The sequence below is a fragment of the Thamnophis elegans genome, chromosome 2 (assembly GCF_009769535.1).
Source record: "Thamnophis elegans isolate rThaEle1 chromosome 2, rThaEle1.pri, whole genome shotgun sequence".
Taxonomy (NCBI): domain Eukaryota; kingdom Metazoa; phylum Chordata; class Lepidosauria; order Squamata; family Colubridae; genus Thamnophis; species Thamnophis elegans.
Window position 1 is genome coordinate 6,461,065 of NC_045542.1, and position 24,884 is coordinate 6,485,948.

The following is a 24,884-nucleotide window of genomic DNA, read 5'->3' on the forward strand; positions in this document are numbered from 1 at the left end:
TTGAAAAATCCTTTCTTAACGAGCACTTAGAAGCCAAGAGGAACATGCCTGGCAAATTTCAAGTTTGTAGGCTTTACGGTTCTGGAGATTTCGTGATGTTGTGTGAGTGGCATTTCGCATATATATATATGCAAATATGTAATTTAATATATTCAAGGGGACATAATATATATTATTATATTAAATAATATATTCAAGGGGATATATATTCAAGCTTTGCTGGCTGAGGAACTCTGGGAGTTGAAGTCCACAGGTCTTAAAGTTGCCAAGGTTGGAGACCACTGTCCTACAGTATATAGTGGCAAAGAAAACAAGACGAATTGCGCCATTAACGCTCCTGTACAGTAATTAGAAATCTCCCGTCTCAGGTTTTTACGCCAAATGACATTTACACAGGTTCCATATTACTCTCAGTAAATCTCATATCGCGATGATTGCGCTCTAAGATCCCAGAAGGTTTGAGAGGGGGCGGGGGGGGGAGCAGAGGGAGAGAGAATTTTAATCCATTGTCCGGAACGGCCCCTTCCCGGCTACAGTTTAAACACGAACCTCCGAAAGAGCCCTTTCCTCGACGTCTCGCGAGATTTTCCCCTCGGCTAGGGAACAACCCGCGGGCGTAATGAAGGCGGAATGCGTGCCAGCTCTTCCACCCCCCACCCCGCCCTGCCCGAGCGTCGCTTGGCGAACGGCGGTTTTTTTTCCCCCCCTCCCCTGCCCCAGTTCTCGCGAGGAAAGACGCTTCTTGCTGTGGAGCCATCATGGCGGCGGTGGCCGGTTCTCCCTCAGCCGCCCTCCCTTCGCTGGCGACAGCCACCGCGCCGAGTCCCGCCGCCGGGCCGCCCGGTTACCGGCCGTTTGAGCCTGAGGCGCTGGGTCTGAGCCCGGGATGGAGGCTCACCAGCTACGGGGAGCTGCGCGGATGAGGCTGCAAAGTCCCTCAGGAGACGCTGCTCAGGCTCCTGGAGGGACTTAGCACTTCCCACGCTGAGTTGGCCGGGGCCGGCGATGCGGGGGCTTCCGGGAGTCCTCCTCCCACCCTCGGTAAGGCTTTGGCGGGGGGAAGCGTCGAATGCGGCCTTTTTAGGGGCTACCACGCGGGGGGGTGGGGTTCAAAACTGGTGGGAGCGCTGGTCGTGGATGAGGGAAGGGATGGTAGGACCGAAAACGTGGAGAGCGACGCCGTGCCGTCTGGACTACAAGACGGAATGGGTGCCCTGTTTAAAACTTTATTTTGCATAAACTCTGGAAGAGATTTTTTAAAAAAGATTTTTATTAACAAACATGTAAAATACACATACACACACACAAAATTAGACGTACACCACATTTATACAATACAGTGCGAACAGGAATTTCCTGTTTTTTTATCTTAGCAATCATCAATCGATATCGCTCACCTTATATTATTTCCCCTTCTGTCGTATTTCATTTGGATTTCACCATTCTTAACCCTCTTATTTTACTCAAAAACTATTATTTTTGTTATATCCTTTCATTGATTTTTGTTTCTTTCCTCCATCCACCTATACCATTTATCCCATATCTGGTAGAATTCTGATTCTTCCTTTCCCTGGATTTCTTTAGTTAGTTTATCCATTTCGGCACAGTCTATAATCTTTCTTATTGTTTCATCTTCATTTGGGGTTAGTTTGTTTTTTCCATTTCTGGGCAAAGGCGATCCTTGCCGCTGTAAGTATATGTAGTATTAAATATTGGATTTCTTTTTTGTATTTCACCGACATAATTCCTAATAAAAACACTTCAGGTTTCCAATCTATTTTAACCCTTGTTATTGCCTCCAGCCAATTTTTGATCCTTTTCCAAAAAAAAATTTGCCTCTCTGGAAGAGATTTTTTCAATGAACCGCCTGCATTCGACTTTAGTTTTTTCCGCTCCCACATAAATCTTAACATGTGGATAATAATATGCCACGTTCCGTTCAAGAAAAAAATTTCCCTTGATTTGAACTTTGTCTGAAGTCTTGGACACTTTTGTCGGCACGTTGGACTTTGGGATTGTTTTTAACTTTAGCCTACTGGAGCTTGCAAAATTCACGGTTAACTTGGTGCATGGCTCTCGACTGAGAAGTGTTTCCATCCCCTTTTGATTGTTGTCCAGTCTGCAACTTAGACCCCGCCTATTCCCTATTTCATAAGTACTGAAAATGAAGATACACGGAACATACTACCATTTATGGTGGATCTGTGAGGAGGCTAAATTTTTTTGGGAAAGGATCAAAAATTGGCTGGAGGCAATAACGGGGGTTAAAATAGAAGGGAAACCTGAAGTTTTTTTTATTAGGAATTATGTCTGTGAAATACCAAAAAGAAATCCAGTATTTAATACTACATATAATTACGGCGGCAAGGATTGCCTTTGCCCAGAAATGGAAAAACAAATTAATTCCAAGCAGAAGATGTAATAATAAGAAAGGTTATGGACTGTGCCGAAATGGACAAACTAACTAAAGAAATCCAGGGAAAAGAAGAATCAGAATTCTACCAGATATGGGATAAATGGTATAGGTGGATGGAGGAAAGAAACAAAAATCAACGAAGGAATATAACAAAACTCAAAAAATAGTAGTTATGAGTAAAATAAGAGGGTTAAGAATGGTGAAATCCAAATGAAATACAATAGAAGGGGAAATAATATAAGGTGAGCGTCATCGATTGATGATTGCTATTATAAAGAACAGGAAGTTCCTGTTCATATTGTATAAATGTGATTACATCTAATTTTTGTGTGTGTGTATTTTACATGTTTGTTAATAAAAATATTTTTTTTAAAAAGAAAATGAAGATACAGACTATCAACTTCCAAGTAATTGCTTGAATTGGAAATAATTCTAAACATTCAAGAATGCTGTGATCCCTCTTCTCTACAGGCATTGGAATGGACTCCTGTGTGATTCCTTTGAGGCATGGGGGTCTATCCCTGGTGCAGACTACAGACTTTTTTTACCCACTAGTAGAAGACCCTTATATGATGGTGAGTTGGCATGCTAGTGAGAAGGTGGAGGAAGGATTGGTCAATTTAGGAAGGATTGAGCTGTGTCGTTGAAATTAGGTTTCCTGCTCAGTTGATTATAATAGTTGCCTTGCCCTTCCTGCTTGGTTCTAGTTATTTCATTATTCTGATTTAGGGCCGCATTGCTTGTGCTAATGTGCTGAGTGACCTTTATGCCATGGGCATCACAGAATGTGACAACATGCTTATGCTGCTGAGTGTGAGCCAGAAAATGACCGAAGAGGTAAGAAACATTTTATTTCTTAAAATAATTGGAAGATTTTTTTTTTAATATGCTGGCTGGGTTCAATGCAACAACTCAAGTTATAATACGGTTCAGTGATTTTTGTCTTAAAATGTGCAAACCAGAAGTCTAGCCCCTTAAATGAATAAAGGAAACTGAGTGTTAGCCTAGCCCCAATTTATTGTTTCTAGGGTTAGGGTAGCACTGAGTTATGTTCCTACACATTGGATTTTTTTGAATCAAAAGATGGAATTAAACAGTTTTTAAAAATTATTAATTACTTCCATCATTCACAATTCAGAAATGTCATGTTTAATTTAATAATTAGGCATAGTCTGTAATTACAAGTACTTTTGTTTCACAATACACTAAGTCATCATTTGTTTAAATAAGTTTCACTGAATAGACAATAATTTCATTCACCTACAGTAGCATAATTAACCAAAACTGCTAGTTTTTTTAATTTACTATGACCTCTGTACTGGTCAGTTCCCACAAGTTTTTAACAGTTTACATACCAACATAAGTTATAAATGGTACAAGGAAATTTCCCATGATAATTTCAGTACAGAAGATTCCATGTTCAATCTTTGCATCCCATTTAATTGGATCCAGTAGGAAATGATCCTTATCTGATGGTTACAAATGGTTCTTAAGTCCTTTTTTTCCTTTGTCTCCTAGGAACGAGAAAAAATCATGCCTCTGATAATCAAGGGTTTCCGGGATGCAGCAGAGGATGGTGGCACTTCAGTAACTGGTGGACAGACTGTCTTGAATCCTTGGATCATTGTTGGCGGAGTTGCAACAGTTGTTTGCCAGCCCAATGAATTTATTATGTGAGTATTGGAACTCTTATTAGCAAGTGGGAAGTTGAAAAAGTAGGGTACAGCATTTCAGTTATGTGTGTAAATGAGGCCAACATGTTGCATAGTCTATAATTGCTATGAGAATTCTTATTACTAACTCAGTCCAAACTTTAGAAAAGTGATTAGTACAGTGGTGGCGAACCTTTTTTGGCCCGGGTGCCAAAAGCGGGGGGAACACAGGGGGGGTCGTGCATGGGCGTGCCACACCCATAATGCAATGTGCAACCCCAGCACGCATGCACTCATGACCAGTGCTCGCCTCCATTTTTTGCATGTTTTTTTCACCCTCCCCAGGCTCCAGAGGCTTTATAGGAGCCTGGGGAGGGCGAAAACAGCCTCCCCCATCTCCGGAGGCCTTCCGGAGGCTTCAGGAGCTTCCCGGAAGCCTCCGGAGCGCAAAAAAAACGGCCCTAAGGGCAAACCAGAAATTCAGAAACAGGCTTCTGGTTTGCTCGTAGGGTCGGTTTTAGCCCTCTGGAGCCTTCAGGACCTTTCGGAGGCTTCCCTGAAGGCTCCGCTGGACTAAAAACGACCCTGCGAGCAAACCGGAAGTCCTGTTTGTCCGTAGAGCCGTTTTTTGTCCTCTGGAGCCTTCAGGGAGGCCTCCTGAAGGTCCCTGAAAGCTCCGGAGGACTAAAAACGGCCCCTATGGACAAACCGGAAGTGACTTCTGGTTTGCTCGTAGGGTCGTTTTTTGCCTTCCAGAGCCTTCAGGGGAGCCTCTAGAAGGCCCCTGAAGGCTCTGGAGGACTAAAAATAGTCCTACGAACAAACTGGAAAACTGTTCCCAAACTTCCGGTTTGCCCGTAGGGCTGGTTTTTTTTGCGCTCCGGAGGCTTCCGGGAAGCTCCTGAAGCCTCCAGAGGGCCTCGGGGGGAGCGGAGGAGGCTGTTTTCGCCCTTCCCAGGCTCCTATAAAGCCTCTGGAGCCTGGGGAGACCAAAAAATGGCCTAAAAAAAAGGCTGGTCAGCTGGCTAGTGTGCGCATACCCTGGCAAATGGCTCCACGTGCCACCTGTGGCACTCGTGCCATAGGTTCGCCATCCCAGGATTAGTAAATTGAACTAAGGGCCTTTTTATGTAGTCTAATAAATTTAAGCTACAGAATTATTTTAAAAGAAGAATTAGATAAAATTGAATAGAATTCAAAGCAAGTAAATATTGTGTTTGAAGCTAAACTACATTAATATTTGTGATGTTGTGTGGGACACCAAATCGTGTACAAAATGAGACTCCAGTGATTTAGTGAATGGACTTTAGGTAGTAAGAGTGAAGTAAACAAAATTTATCAGAATAGGGTAGTTCCTTCTGACTTATTTGTAATATCCATCCCCTCTCAAATTCCTGCAAATTTTTACTTGATATCTGAATCAGAACTAGAGATGCAAAAAATAGCATGCTTATTTTCAGAATCCTCTAGTATTTCTTGGAAGTTTTATTTCTCCAATGGAATAAGGTATAATACGGGAAGAGGGTGTCATCCATTTCCAGTGATACATATTCCAAAATGAAAATGGTTTGGAATATTCTGGACATAAACAGAAATGCACTTTCTCCAGATCTCAGATTTAGGGGAAAAGCAGAATATTCTTCAAACGGATTATAGTCAGTCTACTTAATAACCACTGGAACCAGCAACTCCATTGCAAAGCTCTGAAGTCACTAAGTGGCCTCACTGGACTTCAGCTCACTTCAGCTTCCATCATTGACCAAGCCATCGTATGACAGCAACTTGGGATTTCACTTCTGTGTTCTCCATTGATTCTACTTGTTGGAAGGCATTTATGAAGCATGTAAATGGTGATCACATGACCATGGGCCATTGCAATGATTATAAATGTGCATCATTTGCAAGTGTCTAAATGGCAGTCATGTGACCACAAGATATTGTGAGGTCATAAATGTGAGGATTGGTTGCAAACTGGTTTTTTTCCAGCTGTCATAATTTCAAATAATTGTTAGAAAAGGCAATTGGTAAGCGAGGATTATCTATATACAATTTAGAATCAATATTCTAAATAATATTTTAAATCAGTTTACACTTTGAGAATGCTAATTCAGAGGGCTTATATCTTATGTTGAGATTGTACTGGTGTAAAGTGCATTTGCCTAGTTATTGCCCTGCCTCATTTGTTGAAAATGCTTTCAGATTTAATATGGAAGGTTCTAAAAATGGCTGTCATAAGGATCTTCAACAGGCTGAGACACAGAATCCAAGTAGCAAAATACTTATTCTGATGGCACACAGCAAATAAACAATGATAAGCCTGTTATGTGATGTTGAAGGTGCCAACAGTATCTGGATTCATACATTGCATTAAAGAAATTTATTCATGTTGAGATATAAATGGATCGGTTTATATATCATTCCAGGTCAGAACAGTTATGTTTTACAAATTATTTGCACCCACCTGCAGTTTGGCTCACTAGAATACGTTATAGCAGATTTCTAATTTGTTGATACAGGAAGGTGATTAGGATACTTTTGTTCTGTTTGTTAGATGATCTTTGGTTATTCCTAAAGAAATGAAGATGATTGATCAATTCTGGTAATAGCCCTTATAGGCAGAAGTGGGTTGCTCCCAGTTTTACTACCAGTTCACACGTGCATGCTCAACTCAATGTAAATTGTTCTTTGTGCATGCGCAATTTACAGTGAACAGTGCACACACACGCACTTCTAAACAATGGCAGCAGCAACCAGGGAACCAGTTAAGGGACATGGCCAGCCTGGGTTGCTACCAGTTCTACAACCCAGGCCAAAATACCACTACCAGTTTAGCCAAACTGGGAGCAACCCACCTCTGCTTATAGGATTAGCTGTCATCGCATCCCTGAAGTCATGTGATTGTAATTCAGGTTCTCGGTTCACAATTGTGACATTGCAGCATCCCAGGGTCATGGAATCTCCATTTGTAACCTTCTCTGTTGACTTCTGACAATCAATGAGGAAACCAGCAGGACTTTGCAAATGGTGATCATGTGACCATGGGACACTGCAACCATGCATCATCTGTAGCATGGCCATGCTCAGAGAAATGCAAGTAACCAGAACCGCTGTCAAGTCCAGGGAGACGCGATGCCATGCCCTATAACCATGTTACTTAGTGAAGTTCCCAGTCCCAATTATTGTCAGTATTGTTTTTTTGATTGTGTAAAATAAATAAGCTTTGCACATTATAGATGATTCTAATAAGACAGAAAAGAATAAGGCAAGACTTTTTAAAAAAATGTTGGGATTCTTATTCCTTTGATTCTAGGCCAGACAGTGCAGTTCCAGGAGATGTCCTTGTGCTTACCAAGCCTCTGGGGACTCAAGTGGCTGTAAATGCTCACCAGTGGTTAGATAATGTAAGTATTTATCCATGGGGAAATGGGCATATCTCTTTGTGTTTATATATACCAATAGAGAGAAAATTAACCCCACTCCCATACACACAACGAAAAGTGCAGAACACTTTCTGAGAACAGGCTCCAAATTGCAAGGCGACTTTAGAATACTGTATTCCCATCCAAAATCTATCAATTACTGCACAAGAAGGTGGTAAATAGCAGGGGGAAAGTTTTTGTTTTTTTTATCCCAATTAAATCCTTTTGTATCAAAGAGTGAAGGAGTCTTGACGTCATGATGAACTGGCAGATATTCTTTCTTCTGCTAGGGAGGAGTGAAACCTCAGAGCCATTTCAAATGCTTGTATTGTTCTTCCAGCCAGAGCGGTGGAATAAGATTAAGCTGGTGGTCTCCAAAGAAGATGTTGAATTGGCCTACCAGGAAGCCATGTTTAGTATGGCCATGCTGAACAGAACAGGTAGGGGGCTAAATATTGGTTTGGATCTTTACTCAGTTTGCAACAGGTTGTCTTGGCTCTGCATATTTAAACATCTTACTTCTGTTCTTTAAAGGGGCGCATAAGAGGATGGTCAGACAACCTCTGGTACAAGAGCTGTTTTATTTTCACAGATAGCATTCAACCGTATCTCCCTACAAAACCCTATTTAGGGAAACAGTTAAAAACATGACATTAAAGTACTTAATGTACTACGGCAAGATATTTTGAGCATTATTGGACTTGCAAAAAAACCTAAACAAACTAAGTGAAACGATCGCAAGGTTTTCGCCACATGTGATTTGGTAACATTTCTGGAATTATAAAATTACAGTTCATTGGCTTATAGAGGCAAAATTAAAATAATTGAGCAGTAATTATATTAATATGCTATCAGAGGTAGAATAGCTAGAAATGCAAGAAGTTGTTTTTATTGGGAGCTTCCTAATATGTAACAGCTATAAATCCACCTTTTATGTGAATTAATTGCTGTATCCTTCTGGGCATATATTGCTGCCACCAACTTCAGATGCCTCCTATTAAAAATCAGCCCTAGATAATAAATGATTCTTGCTGTTTTGGTTTTAGGACAGATAGCAGTTAGACACTGTACAGGCTTAACTGTTATTTTGTTATCACTGATGCCACATTTGTTCCTCCCGTCAGCTGCCAGTTTGATGCATACTTTCAATGCCCATGCTGCTACAGACATTACAGGATTTGGGATTCTGGGCCATGCACAGAACTTGGCCAAGCAGCAGCGGAGCGAGGTATCATTTGTCATTCATAATCTACCCATCATTGCCAAGATGGCTGCTATTAGCAAAGCATGCGGCAACCGGTCCAGGCTCCTCCAAGGGACTTCTCCAGAAACCTCTGGTAAGTTGGATAAACTAGGCAAGGAACAAGCCAAATGTAGGTCTGGATTCTGTGGGACACCTTTAAATGACTTGTAGTACATCAGCAAGAATTGCAGATTTCCAAACATATAACAAAATTACTAAACTTCCCTAGTCTTCCCACAACTGGTGAAATCAAAACAAAACAGTGTTGGAATAATTTGGTATGGCTTTTGTGTGGAAAAACTTGAGCTTTGTGAAATCTTATCTGTTTTGTGTAGCATTAATTTAGTGGATTGTAAGAGTTTAGGTTAATCCACTGTGGTTATGGAGGGATGAGGAACTATCGTTTTTCTGATGATTATAATTTGCTGTTTTTCTGTTACAAGGGGGGCTGCTGATTTGTCTACCCCGGGAGCAAGCTGCCCGCTTCTGTGCTGAAATAAAGTCACCTAAATACGGAGAAGGACACCAAGCCTGGATCATTGGCATTGTGGAGAAGGGCAACCAGACAGCTCGCATCATTGATAAACCTCGTATTATTGAAGTCACCCCACGGGGAGCTAGTGCTTCCCCTCAGGATAACAATTCTAGTGCTAGCCCTGAAGTTGCATCTTGAGAGGGGAAAATGATTTCTCCCCACTGTCAACTCTGCAGTTGAAAAGGGCAACACTCTGAAGTCCTGGGTACAGTCTTAACGTTTCTACAGCACAAATTGCCCAGAACTTATCTCCTTATTGGTTGATGGCCGATTCCTCCCTGTTATCTGAGATTATTAGTTTTGAAATCATCTCCTGCAAAGCAGGTAAATTGCTAGCATGGTGGATATGGAGAATATGGTAATTCAAATTATTTATTGGAATAATTCTGCCTATTGAGCTCTCCCAACTTTTGGTCAGACTGAGCAGCTGATCTAAAAGGAGGGTGGGTGACTTAAAAAGCCATTTGGCTGAGTTTAGAGGCCTCTCTTCTCTTCATGAAGCATCTCCCTGAAAACCTTACAAAGGTCTTGGAGGAGCGGAGGAATCCTAGAGGAGCAGTGCCAAGCTCAGCTTCATGGATTGTTGCTTTGATTGTAAATTATGGGTGATTGAGTTAATAAAAAGTTCATTTCTAAAGGATGGAGTGCTAACACATTATTGTCCTAGAAGGGGGAGGTACCTGGTGTAAGTAGGAAAATCACTGATTATCTTCATTGTTGCTTTAATTGACTTAAGATGAAAGAGTCATACAATACCTTTTCAGCCTAAAGATTGGTTGCAAGCAATTTCATTTTTAAGCTCTCTTAGAAAGCAGAAGAAAAGCCCTCTATCCTTTTATTTTATAGATAAAATAATTACCTCATTATGGCTTAAGGAACTGTTTAAGACATTTAAAATCTTACTGGGATGTGGGACAAAGAGGAGCAGTAGTCTTTATAGGGAAGGAGATTTCCCCCATCATCCATGAAATGAGTTACTGGTAGATTAATAGGCATGTGACTTGTTATTCGGAGGGAATGACTTAATCCCTGGTATCCCTGATGCACACTTGAATTAAAAGCACTTGAAAAGATTGCTTTACACAAAACCTAGAATAGTGCAACCCTTTTCCCCTGTGGCTGTAATAGCCACGCTTGGGACAAGGTCAGTAGTAGGCTCAGCCATTATTATAAGAGGAAAAAAAGTTAATGACATACAGGGGAGCAGAAAGTAAAGAGTCCACGCTTTTTGTTCCAGGATTGGCAGCTGAACTGCTGGTTCTGTTTAAAGCAATGCAAATGTACATCAGCCTGGAGCTTCCCCTTCTTCTTCTTTACTGTCACTGGATACAATCCATGACATGGATCTGTAGGGTGTCCATGTCTGGAGCTTTATACTGGCATTTGGGACAATAGTGGATAGGCTGTTCTTCTAGAACATTTTGTCTTCGCCCTGTTACACTCTGGGGATGGAATGGGGTCGTGCCCATCAAGAAATCTGGAAAGGGAAGGAAGAGTAAATTAGCAAATTGAGTATACTGTATAATTGCTTCTTCTCTTAACAATGATGGCAGTGTTTAGTGAATTATGAAAAGGAGAATAATCTGGTAAAAATACAAGAAAAACACAGATTTAGTTCTACACTGAATTAATACAGGCAGTGATTAAACAGTCTGAAAGTACAATTGCTACAATATACCATGATGTGATGTATTACAGAGAAGTGAGAAGTGCATTTTTTTTTAATCCTTTCTATGGAAAGGCTTTCTGACCAAAAAATCTACTGGACTATATTAATCAGCTAGCAACAGTTTACATACAATATAAAGAAAACTACTTTTCAGAGAAGAAAACAATTTTAAAAGGTTCAGGAAATTACAGGCCATTATACTTTCCACTGGGAAGAAAAAACGGATTGCTAAGTATACAGAAAATCCAGCAGATTCCAGAGCATTCAACATATTAATGTGATTTTTTTTGATGCAAAAAGATCTATGATAAAGAATAAAAGAGTCCCAGGAACAACTTGTTCCCTGTCCAGGCTTATTGAGTTCTCCGAGTGTGTCTTGAGTTTTATACTGATTTTGGTAGTCGGCATAAGAGAACTTTGAGGAAATTCCACGAAAGGCTCCATCCAGTATAAATATAGACATAAGAAAAGCGGATAGCCCATCTTGGGTAAATGGTTTAGTAACAGCAAGCAAGAACTGGTCTAAATATTTAGTTAAGAAAAACAAATTGTTCCCCCAAGTACATACTTGGAGCAGAAATATTACTTTGTTATTATTCTTGGGTTGTTCTTAAGCTTGTAAATGGATGAGACTATAATATTGCTACGTGTCTGGCCACAAAACTCCTGAAAGCAAACTGCCCAAGGTGGATTTTTACCATCCTCTTTAACACCCCAGAATACTTGCTACAATCCAGTTTACTTTTCTGTTTCTTTCAGGATAGCACTGCACACTTCCAAAGCTGCCCACAAGAATTGGGGCAGCAGCCATGCAACATTTTTTTTTTCTCAAGACTGCCAGTGAGGCTCAAAGTTATTTGAAATAAAAGCTGATGCTTGGAGGCAAGTACTTCTCTTCAAAAGATAAAATCTTTAAAATACTAAAGAGGCAGGAGCCTACTGGATGCACAGGAGCACCACTCTGCTTGACCTAATTTTCTGAAATTAAAAGTTAGCAGTAACCTAACAAGGACTGCGGGGATATCAAATTATTAGAGCATTCACATCCTTCACTTAACGTTGAAAAGAGGGTTCTCTGGTGAACAAAGATGTAAAATTCTATATATGGAAGTGAATTATATCATTTCCCATATGTCAAGCTCCAAAGTGCCAATGACAAGAAAAAACTATACCTCAATGAAAATATTGTCTATGGCAAGAATTGAAAGCAAATCAGATGCTATAAATCAGGAAAAGAATTAAAAATGAAGCTCCCAGAGTTTGAAGTACTGACAGCCATGTGAACAGTGCTATTGCAATAAGATTGAAATCAGAATTGCAAAGGAAAGGAAAGAAATAGCAAAAAGTTTCAGTGCTGAAAACATTGCTGCAATTTAGCTGCAGAAGCTTCTAATTTCCATTTTATTTATTATTTTGCTTCCAATGAAAGCAAGAGTTTCTCCCAAGATAGCTACTATTTTCATATATATCAGAGCAAGTGGCAAAAAATATATATTGAACTACTCTTGTTGCAAATCTAGTAGCAGCAAAACATTTGTCTGCAGTAAACGCTTATCTGAATCTCTTCAGTTTTATACTTGCCACATGCCCTCAAACTACTGAAATAGCACCCAATTTTTCAGGAAATTTAACTTGATTTCCTTACGAAGTTTGACAATAGATTTGGATCTTTAAGTTGAAGAGAAGAAGTAGGGCAAATTCAAACTCACAGATAAGATTCATTACTTCATATAACAGTAAAAAAAGATGAACTACACAGCTCAAATACACTGCCCAAAGAGATTGGCTGCCTTTGATTTTTTAAGAGCATCTATTTCCTACTTTCAAATGTCATTTTGCCTACATTGCAAAGTGAAAAACATACATCTTTGCTAAAAGAAACAAACATCTAAATCCTCCTGTCCTATCAGGTTGATCTTTCTGTGGGAATGCTCATCTAGCACTTAAATCCTATTTCTGCTGCTCTAGCTGATCCTGCATTGGATTGAAAGAGTTGTGGGCACCTGTTGCATCTTCACTGTCAATGTGCTCGCAAAGCACTTTTTTTTTTTTTTGCCCTGTTTTATAATTTGCCATCCTCTGAATTCAGTGAAGATTGTTGCAAAATAATTAAGTGTCAACACTTACTCGGCTGAGGAGATGGACGCATTTCTGAATGGCGATTTCTCATCTCTTCCATCAGAGCCCTAGGTAGACAAGAAAGAGCACCAGAATGGCTTTCTCTAGGAAATGGTGGAGGAATAGTGAGCTGTATTGCCTCTGATTACAGACGCCAACAAAATATTACTTGGGGTATAAAAATGGCTCTATTCCAGATGCGTAAGGGTTTCTTTCTTTCCCATTCTCTAACCTACTCACCGTCCTTCAAACTCGGCTTTCAGCTTCTCATTCTCCCTCTGCAACTGGGCAACCTGCTCCTGCAGGAACTCTCGTTGTTCGTGTAACTTTTCACGTGCCTGGCGCTCTGCCAGGAAATCTGTCTTGTAGATATCAGCCTGAATGGGAAAGATAGGATAACACGCCTTGTGGCACAGTGATTAGAACTCCCACTTGCCAGGTGTTCAATCCTGATGGGCTTAAGGTTGGTAAAATGAGGGTCCAGATTATTGGGAGCAATATGCTGTAAAGCACTGTGAAGTGGCATGTAAGCCTGAATGTGTTGTGGCCCAGCAGGAGCCGTTGGAGCTGCCACCAGACTCCGACTGCGAGGGGCCCTATGAGTCGGCTCTGGAGGATTTTAAAGACCCTGGACAGGGTTCCAACTCCGAGCAGGGCGCAGAGAGGCTGGTTGGCCACCAGGAGGCACCTGGGCCTTGGACCAGTGGGGAGGAGACAAGGGAGTGTGATCCAGACGCCAGCAGTGAGTTGTTCCTGAATGCTTGGCACCGGAGAGCTAATAGGCATCAGGAACAGTTGCGCAGTTACAGGAGGTAATTGCACTCAGCTGGTGGTCATTAGGTTCCTCTCCAGACTATAAAAAGGCTACTTCTGCACACGCCCCTTTTGCAGAAGTCAACGCAGGATTGAATGTCGGAGGACATTACTGTGAGCTTGGCAGGCTGCATTGCTGCCACGGCTTATCTGTGCTGGATTGTTGCCCAAGCTTGTCTGTGCCGGTTTGCTGCCAAAGGACCTGTTTGTCTGTTAATTAAATGCCGTAATTTATCTCTGGCTCGGAGTGTGCTTTGGCGTGGAACGAGGGGGGTCAGAACAGAATGCTATCGCTGTTGTTACATATTTGGTTTTTATCCAACCTTTATTACTTTATAAATAACTGAAGGTGGCAAACATAATGCACCTTTCCTCCTATTTTACCCACAACAACTGTGAGGTGGGTTGTGCTGGGAGTGAGGAATTGGCCCAAGGTCACCCAATTGGCTTTCAATGGCTAAGGCAGAATTAGAACTTGCCGTTTCCTGGCGTCTAGGCCAGCACCTTAACTATGAGATCAGAGTGGCTCTCCCATCACTCGTGCTGCATCACTCCCAAATACATAGGAATCCCGGTCTCTTTTTCTAGCAAAGTGACATCATACTCACCTGGGCCTTGAGCACAGGCACGGTCTCCATGACAGTTTTGTGCTGTTCAGCATCGTCCTTCAGCTTGTCAATGTGCTCCTGCTTGGCTACCAGAGCCTCCTCGGCCTGCTGCATTTGCTGAGACAGTTCGGCAAGTTGCATATCCAAGCTCTGAGGAAAAGACAATGTTGACACTCTGTGCAAAGAAATCTTGTTTTCCTGGGACAAGAGAAAATGGCTCCCGTATTCTGGCTCCCACTCATCCCCAGCGTCAAGATTCCCCATTGCAACGCATGAAATGCCTCCCACCTTGCTTCGCTTCTCAGTTTCCAAGCTGGTTTTGATGTGGGCATCGTACTCCTGGAAGAGCTGGTGATAGGCCACCTGTACTTGGGCTAGTTTTCTCCTAAAAAGAAGGAGATTGTACAAATTCATTACCAAGGTTTTAAGGTTTAATTTTATTTATAGGCCGCCCAATCCCGAAGGACTCCGGGCAGCTTACAGAAGAGAAAAGAAAGAAAATAAGACAAATTAAAATGACACAAATACATTCATTTCAGTCGGGGCTGGACCTCAACAATGAGCAATAGCAATAGCAGTAGACTTATATACCGCTTCATAGGGCTTTCAGCCCTCTCTAAGCGGTTTACAGAGAGTCAGCATATTGCCCCCAACAATCTGGGTCCTCATTTTACCCACCTCGGAAGGATGGAAGGCTGAGTCAACCCTGAGCCGGTGAGATTTGAACCGCTGAACTGCTGATCTAGCAGTAGCCTGCAGTGCTGCATTTAACCACTGCGCCACCTCGGCTCTTTTGCGGTCAACAGCCCCAAGCCTGCCGGAAAAGCCAGGTCTTGACAGCTTTTCGGAAGCGTGACCCGTCAGAACCACGCTTGACTAAGCCGCGCTTGATTAAACCGCGTCGCTGACATCATCAACAGGGTGACAACAGCCAGCGCGGAGAAAGAAGGGCGCTTTAAATAGCGCTTTGAAAGCAAGCCGATTCAACTTAAGGTAAGGGTTAGGTTTAGGGTTAGGTTAAGGGTTAGGGTTAGGTTAAGGGTTAGGATTAGGTTTAGGCTTAGGCTTAGGGTTAGGTTAAGGGTTAGGTTTAGGGTTAGGTTTAGGATTAGGTTTAGGGGGGTTAGGTTTAGGTATGGGGTTAATTTTAGGTTTAGGGTTTACAGCGTCTGTCTCCGCGCTGTTGTCGCCCTGTTGATGACGTCAGCGACGCAGTTTAGTCGAGCGCGGTTTTGTGGTGGAACCTTTCGGAAGGCCATGAGAGTGGGTGAGGTCCGGATTTCTGAGGGTAGCTCGTTCCAAAGGGTTGGGGCAGCCACAGAGAAGGCCCTCCTTCGGGGAGCCGCCAGCCGACATTGTCTGGCTGACGGCATCCGAAGGAGGCCCACCCTGTGGGATCTTACCGGCCGCTGGGAGGAGGGACTCAAGGTTGATCAGACTGCTACGATCAGAAAATGCCCTCGCTTCCTTTGGCTCTCCCCAGATCGCTTTCACACTCACTTTTCCTCTGTGGCACTCTGTCGTTCCACTCGTAGAGCACTCTCAAGATTCTGCACCTGCAGCCTCAACTGGTCCACCTGTACGCCGTGCTGTTTGTTGCGGATTTCAGCCTCTTTTTCAAGCTGCTGCAGTCGTTCACCAGCCCCACGAACCCTGTAGAGATGGCACACAGACACACACACACAGACACACAGTCATCTTAACTCTTGCCTAACTTGCCAAAATTCCAATGTAGGCAGAATTCCCTTCCGGCGTCTGCCCCCAGCAAGTACACACCATGACAACACTAAATCCAGCATTGTTTGATTCAGTAAATTTTCTACACAGCTTCCGGAGTCTTCGCCATCGTGTTCAGGGCCATCATCCTCTTCTGTGGCTTCCCACGGGAAGTGTGTCACTGTGGAGGATGTGCATGCCACGGGGGGTCCCTCTGAGCTCTCCATCCCAGCTGCTTGCACCTCTGAAGAAGCCACGTACCTTACCCCTTCAGCAGTGCAAGTGAGCGGAGTGAGAACAACTAAGAAACATTTCCAACTCTTCACTGCTTTTTGTCATTATTTTTGTCGTGATCCAATAGATCACCTCGAAAATCACAGCAACGCCCAGTTCACGGCTGAATTATTATTATTATTTTTAAAAAAGAGTCTTGTTCGGTGACTGGAGAACTGGAAAGAAAGAGTTCCTTCCTTGCCCTTCTGGCCAGGAAGAAATTGTGAAATCTCTTCTGCTTGTCAAAGTGAGAGGTGGCTCTTCGAAAATCAACAAAGGAACTCTGGAAGGTTTCAAACAGCCAACCTTTTTCACAATTGGTAGAGAAAGATGCTGTAAGCAGGTTTAGGGCACGAGGGTTATCCCACAAGCTCTGCTAGCTTGAAGCCATAGATCTTACTGAGAGGGAAAACAGGGGAGTCCCCCTCCCTTGTCCCACAGAGCAGCCTCAGCTCATTGTTCCATAATGTCTGCATCACTGCAGAGAAAGGGGCCTCTGCCAGCTGCCTGCCCACAGCATCATATGCAAGCCTCCTGCATGCCTCTCGGTTCCACCACAAAACCGCGGTCGACTAAAGCGCGCTCGACGAAACCACGCACCTGACGTCATCACAGCGCGACGAAAAAAGCACGCTGTGAGCGGTAAAGCTAAAATTAACGCGTAAACCTAAACCTAACCCCCCCAAACCTAACCCTAAACCTAACCCTAAACCTAACGCTAACCCTTAACCTAACCCTAAACCTAACGCTTAACGTAACCCTAAACCTAACCCTTAACCTAAACCTAAACCTAACCCTTACCTTTACGTGAATCGGCTTGCTTTAAAAGCGCTTTTTAAAGCGCCCTTTTTTCTCCGCGGTCGTCGTTGTCGCGCTGCTGATGACGTCAGTGACGCGCTTTAATCGGGCGCGCTTTAGTGGACCGCGGTTTTGTCGTGCCACGTGCCTCTCACCTCTCCTCCAGCTCTTTGTTTTGGTCCGTACAAGCTTCGAGGCGGCTTTGACTCTCCAGCAGCTCCCCCAGCAGAGACGTCACCTGGGCCTTTGCTAAAGTCTTATCCTCCCCAACTTGCTGTAATGAGAAAGAGGGCCCAAGGTCAATACACCTACAGAGAGGGATAGAGAGGAGCCTCCTGTTTCACTCCTCCTCCCCAGCTTGCAAAAGAGAGTCTGGGAACACATTAACCTCTAGTTGTTTGGTCAAGGTTTGTAGCTGCAGCTGGATTTCCTGCTCCCTGGTAGTCTGGCAGGCTAGCTCCTCCAAAGTGGATGCCAGCTGTTGCCGAAGGGCTACGTTTCTGGTGGGTGGAACAAAACAAGGAGGGACACAGATTGAATTTCACCAGTTTCCGAATAACAGGCTTTACAGAGTTGGAGTAGAAATACATAAAAATGTCAAATTTAGGAATAAAATAAAATGGAACAAAACCCAGTGCTGTATTAAAGTCTCAACAAGTTACATACTTACTAAAAAGTATTTAAAAAGTACTTAAAGCTACTTTGCTAAGACTATTAAATAATATATTTGTTATAAAACAGCACAAAATGACTTAAAATTTAGACAGAGCTGCCGAAGGTCATGCTTCGTTTCAACTTTAATGAAAATTTGTCTTGTTTCATTATCATTCCCTAATGGTACGTGCTATGAAACACAATTTGGAAACTTTAAAATCGATGCCACTGCCTGAAAGAAGAAATGAAACTCAGAATTTCTCTAGCATGCCCAGAAATTTGCTTAGAAGTGGAATTAAATATAAGTGACAAATTTCATCAAAAAACTGGCATATAGTTTCAGCTGCTCCTGTATGACTGAGACAAAGCCTTATTCTAATGGTGACATCCAGTAAGGCTGAAGGCAGCCTATTTTGCAGTAGTAAAGAGTATAGAGATATTTTGATAGGGCAAATTGCTTCTCAAATCTAGGAAAGCTCCTAGCATCCCTCTGCAAATTAATATCCATTATTTGCTGTTTGATAAGGGCTTTGGTAATTGCCCCCCTCCCGCTCCCAATGTCAGGGCTGTGACAGACAAATATTTTGTCATCTTTGCCTCTAACCTCTTCTAAGTAGAGTAAATGAGCCGAGGTGGCGCAGTGGTTAGGGTGCAGTATTGCAGGCCACTTCAGCTGACTGCTATCTGCAGTTCAGCGGTTCAAATCTCACCGGCTCAGCCTTCCATCCTTCCGAGATGGTAAAATGAGGACCCGGATTGTTGTTGGGGGCAATATGCTGACTCTGTAAACCGCTTAGAGAGGGCTGAAAGCCCTATGAAGCGGTATATAAGTCTAACTGCTATTGCTATTGCTAAATGCTATCTAATAGAGCCAGTGGGACCAAACTTTCAGGGAAAAATGTCAATTTGCCCGTAGACGATTTTACATATCCAAAATCCTGCTTCTACTGGCTTACAAACTGCCTACAATGAAAGGGTAACACTGGAGTAATTACCTTGTCCTGGTAATACTTGAGGAAATAGCGCTTCTAAGAAGTGTTTGTGATTCTCAACTGAGCATCAATAGGCATTTGGCTAGCCTTATCTTCCTTTCTCATAAAAACATTGCATTTTCTTCAGTTGTGTTAGCCATTCTGGAGAGGGTTACTTCTATGTGTTCTTTCCCCAACCATCCATTTGCAACATCTGACAATTTTAGTCTTTGATCTGTCCTAACAGCATGCATGCTTAAATGATTTGTTTCTTATAAAGTATCAATGCATCATCATTTACTTACTTATCTTCAGCCTCCTTCAGGCTTTTTTGCAGCTGCTCAATTTGTTTCCCATCAGCACTGTGAAGGACAGAGGATGATGATGATGATGATAGGAGGAGGAGGAGAATTGGAATTAGAATAAGGAGAGGGAAGGGGAGGCCAATTACCTTCACTAGACCAATCAGATCCCACAGATTAGGCCTCCTCCGAATTCCATCCGCCAGCCAGTGCCGACTGGCGACTACTCGGAGGAGAGCCTTCTCTGTGGCTGCTCCGACCCTCTGGAACGAACTCTCCGTGGAGATTCGAACCCTCACCAACCTCCGGGCCTTCCGCAAGGCCTTTAAAACCTGCCTGTTCCGACAGGCCTGGGGCTAAAGAGCTGTTGCCCCCGTCTCGAATGGTATGACTGTTGTATGTTTTTAAATTATGCATTGTGATGCTTTGTTTTTTAAATTTCTTTTTGTCTGTATTCCCCTTCCCTGGTTGAGTTGTGAGCCGCCCTGAGTCCCCTTCGGGGGAAAAGGGCAGCATATAAATGTAATAAACTGAACTGAACTGAACTGAAGGAGGAGGATTGCATCTCCACTGGCCATTCCACATAATGTTTAAATGCTGTGGATATTGCAGGGAATTGTGTACATTAAAAACTGCAATGCTGGGGACTGTATGGATAGAGGATGCGCAGAAACCTATTTTCTGAACTTCTAATTATTATCATCAGGTACATTTCTGCACATTCCTATGAAATATGAGTTACTGAGGAAAAGGTCTTTTCCAGATCTGTTTTGGAACATCTCCAAGAGGAGGCTACCACTGTAATATTTTTTCACTATTTTTGTCCACCATTTTTAACTTTAGCTGTCTTTTTTTTTTTTGACAGATATATTTGTACATTTATTGTTATAAATTTACTGTTTGGGGTGATTTTATCTGTATTATTTTATTGTACTGTTGTGGCCCAGCAGGAGCCGTTGGAGCTGCCACCAGACTCCGACAGCGAGAGGCCCTCTGAGTCGGCTCTGGGAAGGACCCTGGACAAGGTTCCGACTCCGAGCAGGGCGCAGAGAGGCTGGTTGGCCACCAGGAGGCACCTGGGCCTTGGACCAGTGGGGAGGAGACAAGGGAGAGTGAGCCGGATGCCAGTAGTGAGTTGTTCCTGGATGCACGCCATCGAAGAGCTAATAGGCGTCAGGAACAGTTATGCAGTTACAGCAGGTAACTGCACTCAGCTGGTGGTCATTAGGCTCCTCTCCAGACTATAAAAAGGCTACTTGTGCACACGCCCCTCTTTGCAGAAGTCAACACAGAATCGAATGTCGGAGAACTTTGTATGAGCTTGGCAGGCTGGATTGCTGCCAAGCCTTATCTGTGTTTATTGCTGCCCAAGCTTGTCTGTGCTGGGTTGCTGCCAAGGACTTGTTTGTCTGTTAATTAAATGCTGTAATTTATCTCTGGCTCGGAGTGTGCTTTTGTGTGGAACGAGGGGGGGTCAGAACATTGTACATATAAAATAATTCATTGTAAAGCACTCCATAACAAGGTGCAAACCTTCATCATCAATAATAGTGATAAGACGAATAAGTAAGTTCTTTACAAATGAGTATCCAGACTAACCTGCAAAGGTCTCAGGATACTTACTTGTCCCCCGAGCTCTGCAGGGACTCCACTTCCATGGACGGCTCCAGTGAACAACCATTCTCCTAGGAAGGTAAAAGGAGGGTACATTACAAGAGCAGCCTTACCAGCTCCAGATGCCTTTCCTCATCTCTTTATGCCACTATCCTGAACTTCACGTGATCTCTTTTTCCCCCTGTGGTCCCAATATACATTCAGCGTCTGTTGCTGCAGCTGCTGCTGCTACCAAATCTCACTTTAATCTTTATTCTGAACTCCTCTATTGGCCCAGTGACCTTTGCTGTTTGTTGCAGGATGGCAATCTTAGCCTCCAAGGCGAGTTTTTCCTTCTGTAAGACCTGGTTGGCCTCTTGCATTGCCTTCCAGTCCTCTTCCAGCCTTTCCCTTTTCTCTTTCAGTAGCCCCGACGTCTGAAATAAAAACAAAATGTTGGGATTGAATAAGCCATCTACAGCAGGTGAAGTGATACAGCCTTAATCCATCTACAGGATGAGACAAATGGAGCCGAGGTGGCGCAGTGGTTAGAGTGCAGTACTGCAGGCCACTTCAGCTGACTGCTATCTGCAGTTCAGCGGTTCAAATCTCACCAGGCTCAAGGTTGACTCAGCCTTCCATCCTTCTGAGGTGGGTGAAATGAGGACCCAGACTGTGGGGGGCGATATGCTGACTGTGTAAACCGCTTAGAGACGGCTGAAAGCCCTATGAAGCGGTATATAAGTCTAACTGCTATTGCTAAATGTAGAAAGATGCAAATCCCTATTTTCCATGTTATTTATTTGCATCAATTACAAATTCCAGTTGCTCATCTGGGTCAGTGTTCACTTATGTGAAATTTTCCCAAAGTGCTGAACTACATTTCCAGTCCAATCATCTTCAATCAAGATTTGCTACCCTAGTTAAAGCTGTTGGAATTTGCGTGACCCGACAAAAGGGCGAATGACAAAACCGCGCCCGACTAAACCGAGTCGCTAAAACCGCGACGTCATCAGCGCGGCGACAACAGCACGGAGACAGAAGGGCGCTTTACAACAGCGCGGCAGCAGAAAGCCGATTTAACTTAAGGTTAGGGTTAGGTTTAGGGTTAGGTTTAGGGTTAGCGTTACGTTTAGGGTTAGGGTTAGGGTTACGTTTAGGGTTAGGTTTAGGGTTAGGTTTAGTTTTACAGCGCGCTTCTGTCGCCGCGCTGTTATCGGCGCAATTCAGCGCTCATTCGTCGGAGCACTTTAGAATACGCGGTTTTGTCACCGCAGTTTAGTCAGACACGGTTTTGTCCTTTGCCCTTTTGTCGGTGAACCGGAATTTGTACATCAACATATCTGGAGGGCAATGAGAGAACTAGATAGATAATGCACCCGTACCACAGTAAGTGCATCTTCCTCAGTAAGAGTTACAGTATCTGATTCCTCTTGTGTGGCAGAGAGGTCTTTTTCTGAGAGAAATGGTTGAGAAGCTGTCTGTGAAGAGAAACACAAAAATACTGATGCATGGGATAGTTTTGAAATTGCTTCAATGTTTTTTCACATGCCAACGGACGCCACACATTGTAAGGATGCCTATTCTTTAGCAAGATACTTAAACGGGGAAAAAAAAGGAAAGGGGAACAAGAGGAAGACCCCAAACTCTTAACCCTTCTGTGTTCCCAAACAGCACCCAGTTGCACCTTCAGTCGCTCCAGATCCTGGAAAGCCTGCTGCAACTGTTTTTCCAATTCCATGCGTTCTAGGTGCAATTTTTCCACCACAAGCCGAGCCTCCTGGAACTTGCTCATAATGAATTCTTTCTCAGCCTTTTTGGAAGCATGGAACTGCACAAATTCCTGGTACCGCTCTCGTAGCATGAGATTACTCTGTCGGATGGCTTCTACGAACAGAACACAAAGAAAGGACGTTTACTGGATCAGTGTCCTACCTTCTTTATTCGTTACATTAGAAGGACAATGATTGACTACTAAACAATCAATCCACCATCTCATCAAAATTCCTCCTTGCTATGCAGGATGAATGCATTCTTCTGTAATGAGAATCCAATTCTGTTTTAGTCACTTGATCTCACATCTCAGAGACCAAATTCCAAAAAGACACCCATATCTAGTATTAGGCTATCAAAATCAGGAAGTGACAGATTAGAATTTCATCAAATATGCATTATATACAATGACTGGCCTTGTTACTAGCTCTTGCCAACAGCCCAGACCAAAAGAAACTCTATTCAAAACTTAGCAGGTAAGGGATGACTGCTCTGAACTTATTCCCTCCCCGATTTAAAAAAATAACAGTGGAATCTAAAGTACTGAGTATAAAGAGGAAAAAAAGCAGAGGAGCAAGCAGCTTTCCAGCCATCATCAGAAAGTAACTACACAATTTACAGAGCTGTCCAATATAAATTCAGAGAGGTGGCAAATGAAGCTTTTGGAGCTTCTGATGTGAAAAAAAATGGGAAACTGGAATACTGGAATACTTCAATCTTAGCTAAGTAGCCAGTTGGTTAGTTTTCTTCCTAAATACAACAACTCACTAAACATAGGCAAAGTAAAAACAGAAAAATCAATCTAATCAGTGCTTGGATATCTCAAACTTCTAGAAGTTACAAAATTATACCCCCACCGGATTCCTCATGATTAATCATGATGGCTGGAGCTGCAGAGAATTATAATTCATAAAGGAAGGCCAGAGATTCTAAACCATTCTAGGTTATCTACCTTCCCTAGTACTTAAAATATTGTCCGATTCATTTATGGAAATGTCTAATATAGGAGACAAGGACTGAATATAAACGGAATGACAGGACAATAAGAGAACATTGAATTTATCAACCTTGATATCATTTAAACATGATAGTGGAGGTCACTCCAACATGTCCTCACCTTTGAGGTCTCTGTTCTCAGCCAGGAAATATTGTACAGCTTCATTTCCTTCGAGCTCAGCTGGCAACTGAAGGGTGCCAGCTTTGTCCAGGGAGGAATCATCTCCCATCATGCCATAGTCACCATCTGGGCACCCACTTGGCTGCACCATGTCGCAGCTCCAATCCCCTTGGGCTACACTCATCCAGCCTGATCCTGGGAAGAGAGGAAGCATACCATCAGCGCCTTCATCAAAGCATACACATGACAATAACCACACCTAGGGGATATCCCTTTGGCTCCGTTTATGAAAATGAAATACGTAGTGAGATTTCACTTTCTTTCTCATTTATAGTATGCCTGGTCTATGTCCATGTGGAGAGATTTTTTTCACTGCTCTCTAGATCCATTAAACCAGTGTTTCTCAACCTTGGCAAGTTGAAGATGTCTGGACTTCAACTCCCAAAATTCCCCAGCCAGCGAATGCAAATGCTGGCTGGGGAATTCTGGGAGTTGAAGTCCGGACATCTTCAAGTTGCCAAGGTTGAGAAACACTGCATTAAACTGAATCTAGTAAAAAGGAAATATAATTAAAGAACACTATGCAAGGAATTTGTCTCGATTCCCAGTGCATAGTTCAATTTAAAGACGTTTTCCCCATTTCAACAGAATAATTTATATATGAATGGTGGCGGCGGTGGTGGTGGTAAAATAATACAGATTTTGCTTTTTCTTTCAAAAAATGAAGCTTCAAAATATTGCTTATCTACTTCAAATTTCCAGGGATTTAACAGCAGGTCCAGAACTACTATTTCACTACTTCCAGGCAAGAGCTAACAGGCTAAATCATATTGTGATTCATCGTGATGTGTAAAACCTATTATGAAGATAGCAGGATAAAAGGAGTGGGGTTTAGTAGCCTACCTTAAGCTCTTTAGAAAGGGAATGCATGAAAATGCAATAAATGAAATGAGCTCAGTGGGGAAGAGAAAGAAATGGGCCTATCATCTACTACCAGACATGATAGTTTACAAGTACAAGTTTACAAGTACCATAAAATAAAATTAGCAGTTATTCCCTCCTACCCATTTGCAAGTTTCCCTTGGGCTAACAGCGGTTTAAAAAGACTTGCTCTAGACCAGTGACTTTTAAACTGTTTGTCCCAATTAGGCCTCCTCCGAATTCCATCCGCCGGCCAATGCCGGCTGGCGACTACCTGGAGGAGAGCCTTCTCT

At 42.8% G+C, this 24,884-nt stretch overlaps 2 protein-coding genes across 5 annotated transcripts in view; one reads left to right on the forward strand and one right to left on the reverse strand.

Annotated features, from left to right (window-relative positions):
• The first annotated feature begins 712 nt into the window (after positions 1-712).
• LOC116503181 (selenide, water dikinase 2) lies at positions 713-9,902 on the forward strand. 2 transcript variants are annotated; one of them, XM_032209418.1, is made up of 8 exons: positions 722-1,041; positions 2,888-2,991; positions 3,146-3,253; positions 3,935-4,089; positions 7,379-7,469; positions 7,828-7,927; positions 8,612-8,824; positions 9,174-9,902. In XM_032209418.1, the coding sequence occupies exons 2-8, from the start codon at positions 2,896-2,898 to the stop codon at positions 9,401-9,403; spliced, it is 993 nt and encodes a 330-aa protein (XP_032065309.1). In that variant the 5' UTR covers positions 722-1,041; positions 2,888-2,895; the 3' UTR covers positions 9,404-9,902. The 2 variants fall into 2 exon arrangements, with proteins under 2 accessions (XP_032065310.1, XP_032065309.1); XM_032209419.1 differs by lacking the exon at positions 9,174-9,902 and having other exon boundaries at positions 713-1,041; positions 8,612-8,931.
• IKBKG (inhibitor of nuclear factor kappa B kinase regulatory subunit gamma) overlaps positions 9,565-24,884 on the reverse strand; it is a 16,767-nt gene continuing 1,447 nt past the window's right edge. The window contains exons 2-15 of one of the 3 annotated variants that reach the window (XM_032209415.1): positions 23,671-23,865; positions 22,468-22,667; positions 22,166-22,261; positions 21,044-21,217; positions 20,811-20,872; positions 19,191-19,247; positions 17,649-17,760; positions 17,416-17,534; positions 15,974-16,126; positions 14,762-14,858; positions 14,474-14,623; positions 13,293-13,429; positions 13,062-13,156; positions 9,565-10,742 (exon numbers count right to left, since the gene is read on the reverse strand). In XM_032209415.1, coding sequence (XP_032065306.1) covers positions 10,585-10,742; positions 13,062-13,156; positions 13,293-13,429; positions 14,474-14,623; positions 14,762-14,858; positions 15,974-16,126; positions 17,416-17,534; positions 17,649-17,760; positions 19,191-19,247; positions 20,811-20,872; positions 21,044-21,217; positions 22,166-22,261; positions 22,468-22,667; positions 23,671-23,854 — 1,794 coding nt within the window. In that variant the 5' untranslated portion in view covers positions 23,855-23,865 and the 3' untranslated portion in view covers positions 9,565-10,584. The remainder of the gene's footprint in view (positions 10,743-13,061; positions 13,157-13,292; positions 13,430-14,473; positions 14,624-14,761; positions 14,859-15,973; positions 16,127-17,415; positions 17,535-17,648; positions 17,761-19,190; positions 19,248-20,810; positions 20,873-21,043; positions 21,218-22,165; positions 22,262-22,467; positions 22,668-23,670; positions 23,866-24,884) is intronic. The other 2 variants (XM_032209417.1, XM_032209416.1) reach the window with 2 other exon arrangements.

Excerpts from the sequence above, each read along its gene's own strand:
- LOC116503181 (XM_032209418.1), top strand. The coding sequence starts at position 2,896 with ATGGACTCCTGTGTGATTCCTTTGAGGCATGGGGGTCTATCCCTGGTG. Across the intron at positions 4,090-7,378 it reads CAGCCCAATGAATTTATTAT|GCCAGACAGTGCAGTTCCAG; the intron begins GTGAGTATTGGA and ends CTTTGATTCTAG. Across the intron at positions 8,825-9,173 it reads GACTTCTCCAGAAACCTCTG|GGGGGCTGCTGATTTGTCTA; the intron begins GTAAGTTGGATA and ends TTCTGTTACAAG.